This window comes from Bos grunniens, chromosome 22 (assembly GCF_055505025.1).
Source record: "Bos grunniens cultivar Pamir isolate PY7600 chromosome 22, Bosgru_T2T1.0, whole genome shotgun sequence".
Taxonomy (NCBI): Eukaryota; Metazoa; Chordata; class Mammalia; order Artiodactyla; family Bovidae; genus Bos; species Bos grunniens.
Window position 1 is genome coordinate 49384735 of NC_141186.1, and position 16933 is coordinate 49401667.

Consider the following 16933-nt stretch of genomic DNA (forward strand, 5'->3'; position numbering starts at 1 on the left):
ACACCAGGTGGGGCCCTTCCTGGCTCTGCCTATTTCTGTCCTCTGCAGACCCACCTGGTCATCATGAGGCCCTGGGACTTCCTCAGATCACAGCCCCAGGGTCACTGAGGTGTGCGTTTCTCATTCCTAAAACACAGGTGTGCAGTTTGACAGAAGGGTGGGGAGGGGCTGAAAGAACAGCAGGTAGGGCTTAAAACATATCAAATTGATGCAGAGCCCACTAACCACTTCACAGGTTCCATCAGGAAGCCTGCCCATGTCACTGAGGATGCCTCACCTCCGGATCCCCCAATTGGCCTACAGGCACCCCCAGTCTACCCAAAAAAATACAGGAATAAGGAAATCGTGCATGTCTCTGTGAATATACTAAAAAACCATCGAATACAGACTTCCCTGGTGATCCAGTGGTTAAGAATCTGCCTTTCAGTCTTTTCTCCATCATCCTATCTTATGTTCAGTTGAATTTGCTCCTTGCTGTCTTCTCACAGGACTTGCAGGATCAAGTGATTCCTGGCCAGGAAACAAAAACGGAATCATCCTATTCCCTAGTGGATTCGAATGAAAACTGGTAATAAAATCAGGCAAAGCTCCCAAGAGATGACGCTGGAGAAGATCCAAGCTGGGGATATAAGGAGTCTCACATATGAAGTGGCAAACATTTATGCTGTGTCAAGATCATGTGCATCTTAAGGGAATCACGGCAATGAGAACATCACCACTGTCTGAACAGCTCACGAGTATTTTATGGGAGCAATGGAATGTTTGGCTGTGGGTGTTTCCTCCCTAGGGATCTGTTTGCTCAGTAATAAGTATGTGAAACATTAAAGAAAAAAAGAAGAATTCACCTTCCAATGCAGGGGATGAGGGTCTGATCCCTGGTCAGGGAACAAAGATCCCACATGTGGTGGGGCAATAAGCCCACACACAACTACTGAGCTGGTGAGCCACAACTAGAGAGAAGCCCCGATGCCACACCAAAGTTCCCGTGTGCCAAAAAGACTCGACACAGACAAAACATTAAAAAAAAAACCACTGAACCATGTACTTTAAGGGGATGAATTGTATAGCATCTGCATTATTATACATTCTAACAAAGCTGTTAACAAAAAAAAATTAAAAGCACACCTGAAATGGAAAGATTCAAGGGTTATAGTATACAGAGATCAACTGTATGAGCAGTTGTGAGATGCTTGATACCGAATTGCAAAGTTGAAGAAGATAAATTATCTAATTTCAAGACTTATTGTCTTGAAAAACTATAGTTACAGTAGTCAGAACAGGTAAGAATGTAAGAAGAGACAAACAGATCAATGATACAGAATAAAGAAGCCAGAAATAGACTCATATTTACACAGTCTATTGATTTTTTTATGTACCAAGCTAAGTCAATGCAGAAAGGAAATGTATTTTTCAATGGAACAGAAAACTTGACCCCTATCTAACATCATAGCCAAAAATAAATTAATTCAAGATGTATCATAGACCTAAACAAAAACTAAAGCTAAGCTGATACAAAGCTTCTAGAAGAAAACCCATGAGAAATATTTTGTGACCCTGGAGTTGACAAAGATTTCTTAGGGCAGAGAAAGCACTCAGTATAAAATATTGATAGAACTGGACTTCATCCAAATTAAAACCATCTGTTCATCAAAAGACAGCACTTAAAAAGTCACAGATGGGGGAAAAGAACATCTACAGTACATGTATCTGACAAAGGACTCATATCCAGAGTATAAGAGCTTCTATGACTCAGTGATGAAGACAAACAGCCCAATAAAAGTGGGATAAATTTTTAAACCAATACTTCATAAAAGATAAACGAATGGTCACTGAACACATGCTCCTCATAGCTGGATCCGTGAGCATCTGAGCAGTGAGGGGAGGAATTAAAGTCCCTGCACTCCAAGGACACAGGCACGATTGCACAGATGGAGCCCCGGTAAACGAGGGGGCTGAGTCCCAGTGGGGAGGGAGACTCAAACAGGAGAGGCCAGGGCAGGGGTGTTGGTAAATGTGGTGACCCTAGGGACAGGGAGGATACGGGTGCTTTGAATGCCACCAGGATGGACTCAGACTCAATCCAGTGGGCAGGGAGGAGCTGCCCCAGGGGCCGAGAAGCGGAGGGGCACACTATTCAAGCAAGGGGCCTGGGGCGAGCGTGAGGGGGGTGAGCGTCCTTCTCCAGCCCCCATCTTCTCTATCATTCTTCTCCACCTCTACCAGAAGTCCTAAGGAGACCTCTTCAGGGAAGAGCGGAAAGAAGAGAAGAAAGGAGGGGGTCTGTGAGGGTGTCAGTGGGATCAACGCCCTGAATAGGCTCCCAGCCCCAGAGCCTGAGGGGGAAGGAAAGAAGGTCTGCTGGTTCTGGGGGCCTCACAGAGTTCTGCCGTATTGTATGAATGGGTCAGCAACTCAACTCTTCTCTCCTAAGGTAATCATTGGTAGCTGTTTGGTGTATATACCTTACTCCCTCTTTATCTGCATTTATAGCATATATGTATAATTATACATTTTGATGGGTTTTTTTACCATCCCATACAATGATGGTTTTATATCTCATCTAATGGGATCATAATGATGTTCAGCTTTTTTCACTTACAAATACATCTTGGATACACTTACTCATCAGTACATGTATATAAAATTATTCTTCAACAGTTATGCTATAGGCTATAGTATAAACGGACTATAAACCATTAGATCCATGCCCAATTTTACCACCTGGGGATGTCACCAATGACTATCTTTATACACCTTTATATCGATGGGCCACTCTTTCCAGTGTCTTGCTTTTGGCCATTTCCAGCAGAAGAGAATGGACAGCACTGTTGCCTCTTCCTTGGATGGGGCTTAACTCTTGGGAGCCATCCTGGTGCTTGAGTCACAACTGGCCTTATGACATCACAGGTCTGCCACCCTGACTCTTTTCTCCCATGCCATGACTAGAGGAACACAGACCTGAGGGGATTTGAACCATCTACACCCAATCCATGTGGAACCAATAATGGTGAGTAAGACAGAGGCTGACACACTAGGCATTTGGGGATGTCCCCATAAATCTCAGGGTGAGAGAACTCCCCCTAACTTCTGACTAGTCTGGGAAGCCCTGTGCACTAGGGCTGTGTGGCTTGCTTACTGGAGAGAGAGGGAGAGCAGCCTCACTCTTGCCTTTCCCCTCTCTGCTGATTGCAGGAGACAGACCAGCCTAAGACAGTTGATGAAAACACTGAAAATAAGCCTCAGGAGAATAAGGGGCTGGTGGAGAATAGTTTACCCTCAGAACCATCGCCGACGTTAGAGAAGGCAGAGGTAAGGGGAGCCCTGACTTGGATGTGTCCGGGCTTTGTGTCCTGATACCGCGGCTAGTGTCTTTGGTATGTTCCAGAGCCAGGAACAGGAATAAACTCTTTCTTGTCTGTCCCCTTTTCCCGTTTTTTTTTTTTAAAAAGGCTCAACAAGAGAATAAAGCAGCAACAAAGGGAGCAGATGATGCTGATAAGAGATCAGGAGTGGTATGATCCCCTCACCCAGATGACATGGGGCTGGGAGTGCAAATGTGGGAGTTGTGTTTGTGGAATGGAATGGCCAATATTCTATTTAGAAGCTGGGTTTAATCAGTGGTGTGTATGTGTGTGTGTGTGTATGTGTGTGAGCGTGTGTGCATGTATGTTTGCTTGCTAATTAAGATTTAAAATTTGAAAGTCAAGAGAAGTGAAGATGAGGAAGAGATGAGAGGCAGCATTTTACGGGATGGGGGAAACTTTAAACACTATGATACTGCAGAGGAAGAGAGCAGGTTGTGAATTGGAGCTCGAGCCAAGGATGAAAGGGCAGGATAGCAGAGGAAGCCACTTCTCCAGTAGGTGTGTGGGCTCTGAAGGGAAGAGTCCTGGATCCTGGTTGGGTGGGCAGTCTCAGGTAGACTTTGATAACACTCTGATTATGGAATTCTGGCCTGAGGTTGGCCAACTTGACCCATGTAATACTGGGTGGCCAGAACAAACACATGAAAAGATGCTCAGCATCACTCTTTATCAGAGAAATGCGAATCAAAACCACAATGAGGAACCATCTCATGCCAGTCAGAATGGCTGCTATCAAAAAGTCTACAAACACTAAATGCTGGAGAGGGTGCAGAGAAAAAGGAACCCTCTTACACTGTTGGTGGGAATGCAAACTAGTACAGCCACTATGGAGAACAGTGTGGAGATTCCTTAAAAAACTGGAAATAGAACTGCCACACAACCCAGCAATTCCATTGCTGGGCATACACACTGAGGAAACCATAATTGAAAGAGACACGTGTACCCCAATGTTCATCGCAGCACTGTTTATAATAGCCAGGACATGGAAGCAACCTAGATGTCCATCAGCAGACGAAAGGATAAGAAAGCTGTGGTACATACACACAATGGAATATTACTCAGCCATTAAAAAGAATGCATTTGAATCAGTTCTAATGAGGTGGATGAAACAAGCCTATTATACAGAGTGAAGCAAGTCAGAAAGAAAAACAATAATACAGTATACTAATGCATATGTATGGAGTTTAGAAAGATGGTAATGATGACCCTATATGCGAGACAGCAAAAGAGACACAGATGTAAAAAACAGTCTTTTGGACTCTGTGAGAGAAGGCGAGGCTGGGATGATTTGAGAGAATAGCATTGAAACATGTATATTATCATATTTGAAACAGATCACCAGTCCAGGTTTGATGCATGGGACAGGGTGCTCAGGGCTGGTGCACTGGGATGACCCTGAGGGAAGGGATGGGGAGGGAGGTGGGAGGGGGGTTCAGGATGGGGAACACATGAACACCCATGGCAAAAACCACTGCAATATTGTAAAGTAATTAGCCTCCAATTAAAATTAATTAATTAATTTAAAAAATACCAGGTAGCCAGGACACATATACTCCCGTTTTACAGATGGGTGCTCTGAGATTCAGAGGTCAATGTGGTGTATCCATGCCCATTAACCAGAGGGGAACAGAGAAAGGACACCTACTTGGCCTGTGGGTCCAGCCAGCATCCTGCACAGTGCTCCTGGGGATCAGAGGAGGCGTGGTTGCTCATAGGGCATCAGAGACCCTTCGTGGCACACCCTGGGGCTGAAGTGGGTGGGGAATATCCTCTCAATGTCTCCTTTTATTTTTCTCATTAGGTCACAAAACCCCAAAAGAAGCCTCCCGTCAGTGATCCAGAAGCAGTAAAGATCCAGGCCTGGTGGCGGGGCACCCTGGTGCGCAGGACGCTGCTGCACGCGGCGCTCAGAGTGTGGATCATTCAGGCCTGGTGGAGGGTCAAGCTGGCGCGGCTGCAAGATAGCAGGCGGCGGGCAGCTCTGGAGAACTTCACACGGAAGGAGTGGGCAGCAGTCAGGCTGCAGTCCTGGGTCCGCATGTGGCGCATCCGTCGGCGCTACTGCCGTCTGCTCGATGCTGCCCGCATCATCCAGGCCTACTGGAGGTGCCACTCCTGCACTTCCCGGGGTTTCATCAAGGGCTACTACAGAGTCACAGCCAACCAGCTACATCTCGAACTCGAGATCTTGCTGGGCTCAGGGCCTTGCATTGTGACGGAGTGTATTCCCCTTCCAATAAAGCAGTGAAGTGGTCTATACCCAGCCCCTCTCTGCTTGATAAACTCCAGGACATCAGGGCCAAGGGTGGCAAATGGTTAGCATCTCACATGCTAGCTCTGAGGAATTGGCACGGGTTGTCTGAGGCTCTGAGGTTTTCTGAGGAAGAGGATTCTGAGCCCTAGTCCAGACTGAGCAGTTCAGTTCAGTCGCTCAGTCATGTCCGACTCTTTGCAACCCCATGAATCGCAGCATGCCAGGCCTCCCTGTCCAGCACCATCTCCCGGAGTTCACCTAAACTCATGTCCATCGAGTCAGTGATGCCATCCAGCCATCTCATCCTCTGTTGTCCCCTTCTCCTGCCTCCAAACCCTCCCAGCATCAGAGTCTTTTCCAATGAGTCAACTCTTCGCATGAGGTGGCCAAAGTACTGGAGTTCCAGCTTTACCATCAGTCCTTCCAAAGAACACCCAGGACTGATCGATCTCCTTCAGAATGGACTGGTTGGATCCCCTTGCAGTCCAAGGGACTCTAGATTGTGATTGATTAGCAATGTCTGACATAGGCAGGGAAGTTGGGAGTACAGATCTGCCATGTCGCCAACTCAGAGAGCATCACTCATGTTTGGTCAATGGAAATGGTGCCTCTCCCCAAGGCTGGGTATAATGGAAGCCTGGGGCAGGGATGGGGTTGTCCCACACAACAGCACATTTGCCAGGAATTCATTCACCCCAGACTATTTGCTCTGGGCATGATCTCCCATCCTCATGACTGAGGGGAGCCCACCACCCCAAAGTCTTGATCCTGGTTCCTGTTGTTTCATAAACTGCACCCTGCATCCAACCCCCTGTAAATGGAGGACGAGAAAAGATGGAAGAGGCAGACTACCTCAGATCAGTAGGTGGCAGGTTTAGTAAGCAAGGGAACTTATTTACAAGGCTTGTCTTGGGCAGCTGCAGACAAGTAGATCTCTGTTCTGCACTTGCATGCCAGCATTTTGAAAGTTTATATAGAGGCCTTAATGAGGTTCAGCCACATAAACCATCCAGATATTCTCAATAACACATTACTCTCAAGGCTATATCCTTGAAAATGCCTCTCACTGTGGGAATGGTGGGTAGATCCTACACTTCAAGGACAAGGGAGGCAGTGTTCAGTTCAGTTCAGTTCAGTTGCTCAGTTGTGTTCGACTCTTTGTGACCCCATGGAAACGTCAGGGTTCTCTGTCCATCACCAACTCCCGGAGCTTGCTCAAACGCATGTCCATTGAGTCACTGAAGCCATCCAACCATCTCACCCTCTGTTGTCCCCTTCTCCTGCCTTCGATCTTTCCCAGCATTAGGGTCTTTTCCAATGAGTCAGTTTTTCGCATCAGTTGGCCAAAGTACTAGAGTTTCAGCTTCAGTATCAGTCCTTCCAATGAATGTTCAGGACTGATTTCCTGGAGGATTATTGACTGGTTTAATCTCCTTGCAGTCCAAGGGACTCTCAAGAGTCTTCTCCAACACCACAATTCAAAAGCATCAATTCTTTGGCACTCAGCTTTCTTTGTAGTTCAACTCTCACATCCATACATGACTACTGGAAAAACCATAGCTTTGACTAGATGGACCTTTGTTGGCAAAGTAATGTCTCTGCTTTTTACTGTGCTGTCTGGGTTGGTCACAGCTTTTCTTCCAAGGAAAGGGAGGGGATGACGGGCATCCAGTTGCCCAGGTCTCTCTTGTGTGTCAGCAGCAGTACGTCTTTTCAACAACCCCTTCCAATAACTTCCTGCTCACTTTAGGGGCTGTAACTTCACACTTGGCCTCCAAGTTAGAATCTGAACCCCAAACTGAAAATGGTTAGAGTGCATGGCCCCTGTCCTCATTCCTACCTCAAACTCTGTCCCTCACTCTCTGACCCTGAATGGAGGCTTGGACTCATTCTCTTCCAGACCTTACTGATGTGGGAGGTTCCACAGGCTTGGGGTTGGGGGTGGGGTTAAAGAAGGCATTCCACTTCTAGCTGAACCTTCTGGTGAGTGTCAGCCCCTAGGTGATCACAGATCCAGACCTGAGAAGGCAGAAGCTGGGTCTCCCTCACCCTCTCCCCAGTTTCTGCAAGAACTGGTCCTCTGACCATCCCTTCTTGTGACAAGCTGCCACACTGGGGCCTAAGTGATGATAAAGGGCCAATTAAGAGGTCAAGCTTAGGTTGTCCTTCTGCCCATCTAGGCACTGCTATTTCACGGTTTCCTGCAGAGAGAGGCGGTCTGAGGTCTTGGGTTATTCCCCATCCAAGCTGCAAGCCCAGAAGCCCTACCTCTATCCCGGCTCCATATGGTCTGCCCTGGCAAGTGGGTCCCTGAGCTCACATTTCCCAGAGGTCTCCTGCTCCAGCTCTCTGTCTTGCACTGGGGCTTGAGCTGTGTCTTTCCCACTTTTTGTCCCTCTGTGTCCTGCCCCTGTGTCTCACTCAGGTTCTGGTCTCTCTCTCTTGCTCTGAAGGATTTCTGTCCCCTCTCCCCTCATTTCCCTTTCTCTCTTGTGTTCAGTGACTCAGAGTTAACAGCAAGGACTTTCGAACCAAACCGAGCTAAGTCACACCAACGTGGCTTCCCCACTCACTGCTGTGTGGCCATGGATATGTCATTTTTCCTATCTGAGCCCCAGTTCCCTGAGCTGTGAAGTGGGGCTAATAATCCTCATCATTCAGTGTGAATGTCAAATAGCATAAAAATCCAGCCTTAGCAAAAGAACAAGGAAAGAAGGTTACATTTACACACCTTAAAAACTGGCAGTCAGAGTGGGAAGGGAATCATGTTTAGTCCAATTAAGAACACCAAAGGTTCCCTACCATCAGAATCAACTGCAAATGTTTGGGGCTTCCCTGGAATGCCCTGGAGCCTGTGCTCAGCAACAAGAGAAGCCACCGCAACTAAAGAAAAACCCACACAGCAAGAAGACCCAGCACAGCCATAAATAAATACATAAAATTACAAAATTTTTAAAAAAGAAGGAAAAAAGTATATACACGAAACTATAAATAATTACATTAGGAGTGTGAGTGTGCATGCTGAGTCACTTCAGTCATGTCTGGCTCTTTGCAGCCCCATGGACTATAGCCCTCCAGGCTCCCCTGTTCACGGGATTCTGGAGGCAAGAATATGGGGTGGGTTGCCATGCCCTCCTCCAGGGGACCTTCCTGACCCAGGGATCAAAACCACATCTCTTATGTCTTCTGTGAGAAGAGTTGAATTGCTGATCCATTTATATAATAGTGGGAACCTCTATGAGGCCCCTAGGACCAGCAAACCTGCTTTCCTTCCCCTTCAGGCTCTGGGGCTGGGAGTATATTCAAGGGGCTGATCCCACTGACACTCATTGACTCCTCCTTATTTCTTTCTGCCCCTCCCGGAAGGGATCTACTGAGGCCCTCTAGGAGGAAACTCTGGTAGAGGTGGCAGAGAATGGTGGGGATAGGGTAGGAGAATGGGGAGAGACCCCAGAATGCTGGTACTTCTGTGGTCACCCGAAGTGGTTCTGAGGGCTGCCTGTGTTTGGTTTCCTGTGCTATGGCCCTTACCCCAGCCTCAGGAGATGTACCCTCATCATGATCAAGCCAGCACACCTGCAAAAACTCCCCTTGGATGATGTTACCCCTGTGCTCCTCAGCCCCTGAGGAGGCTCCTCCCTGCCCACTGGCTTGAGTCTGAGCAGGTCCTAGTGGCATTCAAAACCCCAACACCCTCCTTGCTTCTAGGGTCACCACATCCACCAACACTCCAGTCCCTGGCCTCTTCCCTAATCAGTTGTAAGGTCTCAGCACCTCAGTTTCCTCATCTGTGAAGTGGGATGAACGTCATCAGGGACAGTAGTGACTAGGGGCTAGACTCTGGAGGCAGACTAATGGGGACATTAAACTGATGTGGGTCTCCCAGGAGTCTGGCCAACACCTTTATCTTCACAGGGATGCTTCCTGTGCCTTCACTGTCCCATGCATTGTACTCCACTGTTGCCGCATTCTCCAATTTACTCTTGTTCTTTCCACTCTCCCATTCATTATCTTCACATTGACACTCCCTTTCAGCCTTCAATGCCCTCCTCCTCTTCTCTTCAACTGCTCTCCCCCTAGCCCCACACCGATTTCCTCCACACTCCCTCTTCACACTGCAATGCATTTCTGTGACCCCCGGGGCTGTGACCCTGAGGGGACCAGGGCCTCACTATAGCCAAGCGGGTCTTTAGAGGCCAGGAACAGGAAGAGGTGGGGCCCTGTGCGGTGTCTGACTGACCCCCCATCTCCTCACTGCGACATTGAGGTCCTCAGGGAAAGAAGAAGAATATAGAAGAGTGCTTGAGGCCACTTGAGCCTGAGATGTGGGTCCTGGCTGGTCCTGAGGTCTTAGGGGTTTTCTGGCCTGTGTGGTTCTTGCTTTCCCTGCTAAGTCACTTCAGTCATGTCTGACTCTGTGCGACCCCATAGACGGCAGCCCACCAGGCTTCCCTGTCCCTGGGATTCTCCAGGCAAGAATACTGGAGTGGGTTGCCATTTCCTTCTCCAATGCATGAAAGTGAAAAGTGAAAGTGAAGTCGCTCAGTCGTGTCCGACTCTGTGCGACCCCATGGACTGCAGCCTACCAGGCTCCTCCGTCCATGGGATTTTCCAGGCAAGAGTACTGGAATGGGGTGCCATTGCCTTCTCCTCTTGCTTTCCCAGGGACCTAATAAACAGGAGACTTACAGATAGATAAGACATAGGAAGTTTAGCCACAGGAAGGGAGTTTACTTTGTTCCCCCAACTCTGATATCCTCATCAGAGATGATCATTGTTAATTTTTGTGGATATCTTCCTAATTTCTACCACCTTTTAAATTAATACCTTTACAGGATATGTGTATAAATCTATGCTTTTATTTAGTTCATTTTGATTTGATGAACTTGCTAATCTTGCTAAATCTTGTACAATCTTCTATATCAGTACATAGAGGGCACACTCGTTGCTTTTAACTGTTATTTGGTATACCATTGTTTAAACGAACTGAAATCAGGACTGCCCTGGTGGTCTACTGGCTAAGACTTTGCACTCCCAATGCAAGGGGCCCGGTTCCACCCCTGGTTGGAGAATCAGATCCCACATGCCACAGTTAAAAGATCCCGAATGCTGCAATGAAGATCAAAGATTCTAAGCATGACAGCTACCATCTGGCACAGCCAAACAAACAAACAAATAAAAATAACCATTAAAATAAATTAATTGAATTCTATCATACTCAGTGAAGTAAGTCAGAAAGAGAAAGACAAATACCATATGATACTCATATGTAGGATCTAAAATATGACACAGATGAACTTATCTACGGAACAGAAACAGATTCACATAGATAACAAACTTGTGGTTGCCAAAGAGGAGGAAGAGTTGGGGAGAGATGGACTGGGAGTTTGGGATTAGCAGCCACAAACTATTATGTATAACATGGATAAACAAGGTCCTACTGTGTAGTGCAGGGAACTGTATATTATATCCTATGATAATCCATAATGGAAAAGAATATGAAAAAGAATGTATATATATTATATATAACTGAACCACTTTGCTGTATAGCAGAAATTAACACAGCATTATAAATCAATTACTTCAATAAAATAAATTTAAAAAACAAATGAACCAAAACCCTCTTAACGAATACCAGGTAGGCTTTAATGAGCAACGTTATATACCTTTCCATCAGTGGGTCAGTATTTGAGGTGTTCTTCTTTGTAACCAGAACTGTGTTCATTTAGGTTGGAAAGAAAGGACAGGTTCTTAAGTTTTCCTTAGAAGGGGCTCAGCCGTTGGGAGTCATTCTGGTGCCTGAGTCATAGGTGCCCTTATGACATCATGCTCTCTCCTTCCTCCCCTCCATCTCTTCCGGCCAGAGCACTGGCTTGGACAGCAGACCTGAAAGCAATGGGAACATCTAGCCCCTAACCATGGGTAATTTAGTAGAGTTAAGACCTAAGGGGGTTTGACTATCCAACCCAAACAATGGGCATTTAATGTCTTATGAGATAGATCTACCCAAGCTTTCTGGAGCTGGGTACATCTCCATAGTTAGCTCAGGATAGGATCCCTTCTCATGTCTGAGATCCTAGGAAAGTCCAGGAAGCCTCGTGTGTGGCTGACTTGGCACCTAGTGGTGGGGAGAGCACCCTTACTTTTATGTTTTTCTCTCTAACCTCTGATAAGGACAGCAAACCTTCCAAATTATAATCACAGGTTATGATGAAGTCTCACTGATAGAACAGAGCTTGAAGGAGCAAAGGAGAGGGGAGCAAGGGATTCCACTTCCAACACCCTACCCACACCACTGCCACTGCCCTCCCACCCTTCCCTGGGTAGATGGATCTGGGATACTGTGTTGGGGAGAGCCTTGACTTGTGTTATCTCTGGCCCTTGTGGCCCAGTGGAGTGACTCAAAGGTCTGTGACCATGTAATTTATTTTCCAAAGGCAGATGCTTCAGGGAGTGAAAGGGGCACTTATCAACATCACACCAGGACAATAGGCACAGACCCAGGATATGCTAGGCAAACTGGGACGAACGGCCACCACACAGAGTAGGAAATGGAGAGGGGGTGACCCCTCCTTGGCTGTCTTTTCCCCCTATTTCTTCCTTAGGTTGAGAGTCTAGCCAAGGTGTGTGCTAAGGAGGAGGGCAAAGAGTGTGAATCCAGGCCTCACACGGTTGAGAGACTCAAAGTGAGGATTGTGTTTGGGCAATGCAAAGGCCAAGGTACAGGAAGACTGGGGTGTGTGAGCGCACGCACATATGCGCGTGTATCTTTGTAATGAAGTACGTGTTGACTGGTGTTAAGAGCTTAAAGTGTGTGAGGTGCAGGAATCTTTTAACATTTTGGTGAGGCAGAGGGAGGCAGCAGGCAGGTTTAACCTGAAGTCAGAGGTGAGACAGCAGGGAGAGCAAAAATGCCACTCTTCCAGCAGATGAGAGGCGACGGAAGGGAAGAGTCATGGTTCTCAGGTAGGTGGTCAGGTCCAGGTGAAATGGCTATCTCTTTCACTTCTAGATCAGGGTGTTCCTGCTGTAGATGGTCAACCAGGTCCGTGCAAAACTGGGTAAGGTTGCAAGTGCAGGTGCACCTCCATTGTACAGACGGAGACCCTGAGACCCAGAGGACAAGATGAGGCTCCCATGTCCATTAACTGGAGAGTGGCAGAAGCAGGACACTTAGTCGATCTCGAGGTGCAGCTGCTGCTCACGACAGATCTCCCAAACGTCAAAGAAATGGCCCCTTCCTGCCACAACTTAGGGCCAAAATGTATGTGTTTCTTAAGTGTCCTCTGTTTTCTCTTTTAAGGCCCCAAAGTAAGAATCGTGAGAAAAGAAGAAAACAAGGCGATTGTTTCCATTCAGGCCTGGTGGCGGGGCACTCTGGTGCGCAGGACGCTGCTGCATGCGGCTCTCAGAGCATGGATCATTCAATGCTGGTGGAAACAGAAACTGGTGCTGCTGATGGAGAACAGGCGACGGGTGGCCCTAGATGCCTTCGCAAGGCAAGAATGGGCAGTGGTCAAGCTACAATCCTGGGTCCGCATGTGGTGCATCCGCCTTCGTTATTTACGTTTGCTCCATGCCGTCCGCATCATCCAGGTCTATTGGCGCTGGCATAGTTGTCATACCCGTGGTTTCATTCAGGGCCATTATGACCTCAAAGAAAACCAACTGAATCTTCAACTTGAAATCTCTTTGGGTTCACAAGCTTGTAGAGTACAACAATGCATACCACTTCCAATAAAGGAATGACCAGGTCTGCTATATCTGTGTCCCCAGCTCTTTTGTCAGACATACTCAAGAAGGTCATTAGGCTAAGGATGGCAAACACTTCAGTTCAGGTTTAGTTCAGTCGCTCAGTTGTGTCTGACTCTGCGACCCCATGAATCGCAGCACGCCAGGCCTCCCTGTCCATCACCAACTCCCGGAGTTAACTCAAATTCATGTTCATCGAGTCGGTGATGCCATCCAGCCATCTCATCCTCTGTCATCCCCTTCTCCTCCTGCCTTCAATCACTCCCAGCATCAGGGTCTTTTTCAATGAGTCAACTCTTCGCATGAGGTGGCCAAAGTACTGGAGTTTCAGCTTTAGCATCATTCCTTCCAAAGAACACCCAGGACTGATCTCCTCTAGAATGGACTGGCTGGATCTCCTTGCAGTCCAAGGGACTCTCAAGAGTCTTCTCCAACACCACAGTTCAAAAGCATCAATTCTTTGGTGCTCAGCTTTCTTCACAGTCCAACTCTCACATCCATACATGACCACTGGGAAAACCATAGCCTTGACTAGATGAACCTTTGTTGGCAAAGTAATGTCTCTGCTTTTCAATATGCTGTCTAGGTTGGTCATAACTTTCCTTCCAAGGAGTAAGCGTCTTCTAATTTCATGGCTGCAATCACCATCTGCAGTGACTTTGGAGCCCAAAAAAATAAAGTCTGACACTGTTTCCACTGTTTCCCCATCTATTTCCCATGAAGTGATGGGACCAGATGCCATGATCTTAGTTTTCTGAATGCTGAGCTTTAAGCCAACTTATTCACTCTCCACTTTCATTTTCATCAAGAGGCTTTTTAGTTCCTCTTCACTTTCTGCCATAAGGGTGGTGTCATCTGCATATCTGAGGTTATTGATATTTCTCCCAGCAATCTTGATTCCAGCTTGTGCTTCTTCCAGCCCAGCGTTTCTCATGATGTACTCTGCATATAAGTTAAATAAGCAGGGTGACAATATACAGCCTTGACGTACTCCTTTTCCTATTTGGAACCAATCTGTTGTTCCATGTCCAGTTCTAACTGTTGCTTCCTGACCTGCATACAAATTTCTCAAGAGCCAGATCAGGTGGTCTGGTATTCTCATCTCTTGAAGAATTTTCCACAGTTTATTGTGATCCATACCGAAAGAGGCTTTAGCATAGTCAATAAAGCAGAAATAGATGTTTTTCTGGAACTCTCTTGCTTTTTCCATGATCCAGCGGATGTTGGCAATTTGATCTCTGGTTCCTCTGCTTTTTCTAAAACCAGCTTGAACATCTGGAAGTTCACGGTTCATGTACTGCTTAAGCCTGGCTTGGAGAATTTTGAGCATTACTTGACTAGCATGTGAGATGAGTGCAATTGTGCGGTAGTTTGAGCATTCTTTGGCATTGCCTTTCTTTGGGACTGGAATGAAAACTGACTTTTTCCAATCCTGTGGCCACTGCTGAGTTTTCCAAATTTGCTGGCCTATTGAGTGCAGCACTTTTACAGCATCATCTTTCAGGATTTGAAATAGTTCAACTGGAATTCCATCACCTCCACTAGCTTTGTTTATAGTGATGCTTTCTAAGGCCCACTTGACTTCACATTCCAGGATGTCTGGATCTAGGTCAGTGATCACACCATTGTGATTATCTGGGTCGTGAAGATCTTTTTTGTACAGTTCTTCTGTGTATTCTTGCCACCTCTTCTTAATATTTTCTGCTTCTGTTAGGTCCATACCGTTTCTGTCCTTTATCAAGCCCATCTTTGCATGAAATGTTCCCTTGGTATCTCTAATTTTCTTGAAAAGATCTCTAGTCTTTCCCATTCTGTTGTTTTCCTCTATTTCTTTGCATTGATTGCTGAGGAAGGCTTTCTTATCTCTCCTTGCTATTCTTTGGAACTCTGCATTAAGATGCTTATATCTTTCTTTTTCTCCTTTGCTTTTCGCTTCTCTTCTTTTCACAGCTATTTGTAAGGCCTCCCCAGACAGCCATTTTGCTTTTTTGCATTTCTTTTCCATGGGGATGGTCTTGATCCATCTCCTGTATAATGTCATGAACCTCCATCCATAGTTCATTAGGCACTCTATCAGATCTAGTCCCTTAAATCTATTTCTCACTTCCACTGTATACTTGTAAGAGATTTGATTTAGGTCATACCTGAATGGTCTAGTGGTTTTCCCTACTTTCTTCAATTTAAGTCTGAATTTGGCAATAAGGAGTTCATGATCTGAGCCACAGTCAGCTCCCAGTCTTGTTTTTGCTGACTGTATAGAGCTTCTCCATCTTTGGCTGCAAAGAATATAATCAATCTGATTTTGGTGTTGACCATCTAGCGATGTCCATGTGTAGAGTCTTCTCTTGTGTTGTTGGAAGAGGGTGTCTGCTATGACCAGTGTGTTCTCTTGGCAAAACTCTATTAGTCTTTGCCCTGCTTCATTCCATATTCCAAGGCCAAATTTGCCTGTTACCCCAGGTGTTTCTTGACTTCCTACTTTTGCATTCCAGTCCCCTATAATGAAAAGGACATCTTTTTTGGGTGTTATTTCTAAAAGGTCTTATAGATCTTCATAGAACCGCTCAACTTCAGCTTCTTCAGCATTACTGGTTGGGGCATAGACTTGGATTACTGTGATATTGAATGGTTTGCCTTGGAAATGAACAGAGATCATTCTGTCGTTTTTGAGATTGCATCCAAGTACTGCATTTCGGACTCTTTTGTTGACCATGATGGCTACTCCATTTCTTCTAAGGGATTCCTGCCCACAGTAGTAGATATAATGGTCATCTGAGTTAAATTCACCCATTCCAGTCCATTTCAGTTTGCTGATTCCTAGAATGTCGACATTCACTCTTGCCATCTCCTGGTTGACCACTCCAATTTGCCTTGATTCATGGACCTAACATTCCAGGTTCCTATGCAATATTGCTCTTTACAGCATCGGACCTTGGCTGTATCACCGGTCACATCCACAACTGTGTATTGTTTTTGCTTTGGCTCCATCCCTTCATTCTTTCTGGAGTTATTTCTCCACTGATCTCCAGTAGCATATTGGGCACCTACCGACCTGGGGAGTTCCTCTCTCAGTATCCTATCATTTTGCCTTTTCATACTATTCATGGGGTTCTCAAGGGAAGAATACTGAAGTGGTTTGCCATTCCCTTCTCCAGTGGACCATATTCTGTCAGACCTCTCCACTATGACCCACCCATCTTGGGTGGCCCCACAGGACATGGCTTAGTTTCATTGAGTTAGACAAGGCTGTGGTCTGTGTGATTAGATTGACTAGTTTTCTGTGAGTATGGTTTCAGTGTGTCTGCCCTCTGATGCCCTCTTGCAACACCTATCGTCTTACTTGGGTTTCTCTTACCTTGAAAGTGGGGTATCTCTTCACATATTTGCCAAGATGGCAAATACTTGGCATCTCATAAATCAGCTCTGAGGAAGAGACAGGGTTTGCCTGGGGTTCGGTGTGGAGGATTTTAAGAGTCTGGTGCTGGATAAGTGGGGTCTGTGGTTGATTAGCAGTGTCTGCTGCCATGGCTAGGAGAGTTGAAGTTGCAGGGCTGCCAAGTCC

The 16933-nt window shown here is 46.4% G+C and overlaps 2 protein-coding genes across 2 annotated transcripts; both read left to right on the forward strand.

Annotated features, from left to right (window-relative positions):
• Nucleotides 1–1928: 1928 nt before the first annotated feature.
• Nucleotides 1929–5622, forward strand: IQCF1 (IQ motif containing F1). The gene is made up of 4 exons (XM_086365469.1): nt 1929–1939; nt 2224–2353; nt 3193–3309; nt 5167–5622. The coding sequence occupies exons 1-4, from the start codon at nt 1929–1931 to the stop codon at nt 5611–5613; spliced, it is 705 nt and encodes a 234-aa protein (XP_086221595.1). The 3' UTR covers nt 5614–5622.
• Nucleotides 5623–12530: 6908 nt separating this feature from the next.
• Nucleotides 12531–13380, forward strand: LOC147348442 (IQ domain-containing protein F5). Its single transcript, XM_086367770.1, has 2 exons — nt 12531–12585; nt 12923–13380. Exons 1-2 carry the CDS (start codon nt 12531–12533, stop codon nt 13366–13368), a joined length of 501 nt encoding a protein of 166 aa, XP_086223896.1. The 3' UTR covers nt 13369–13380.
• The last annotated feature ends 3553 nt before the right edge of the window (nt 13381–16933 follow it).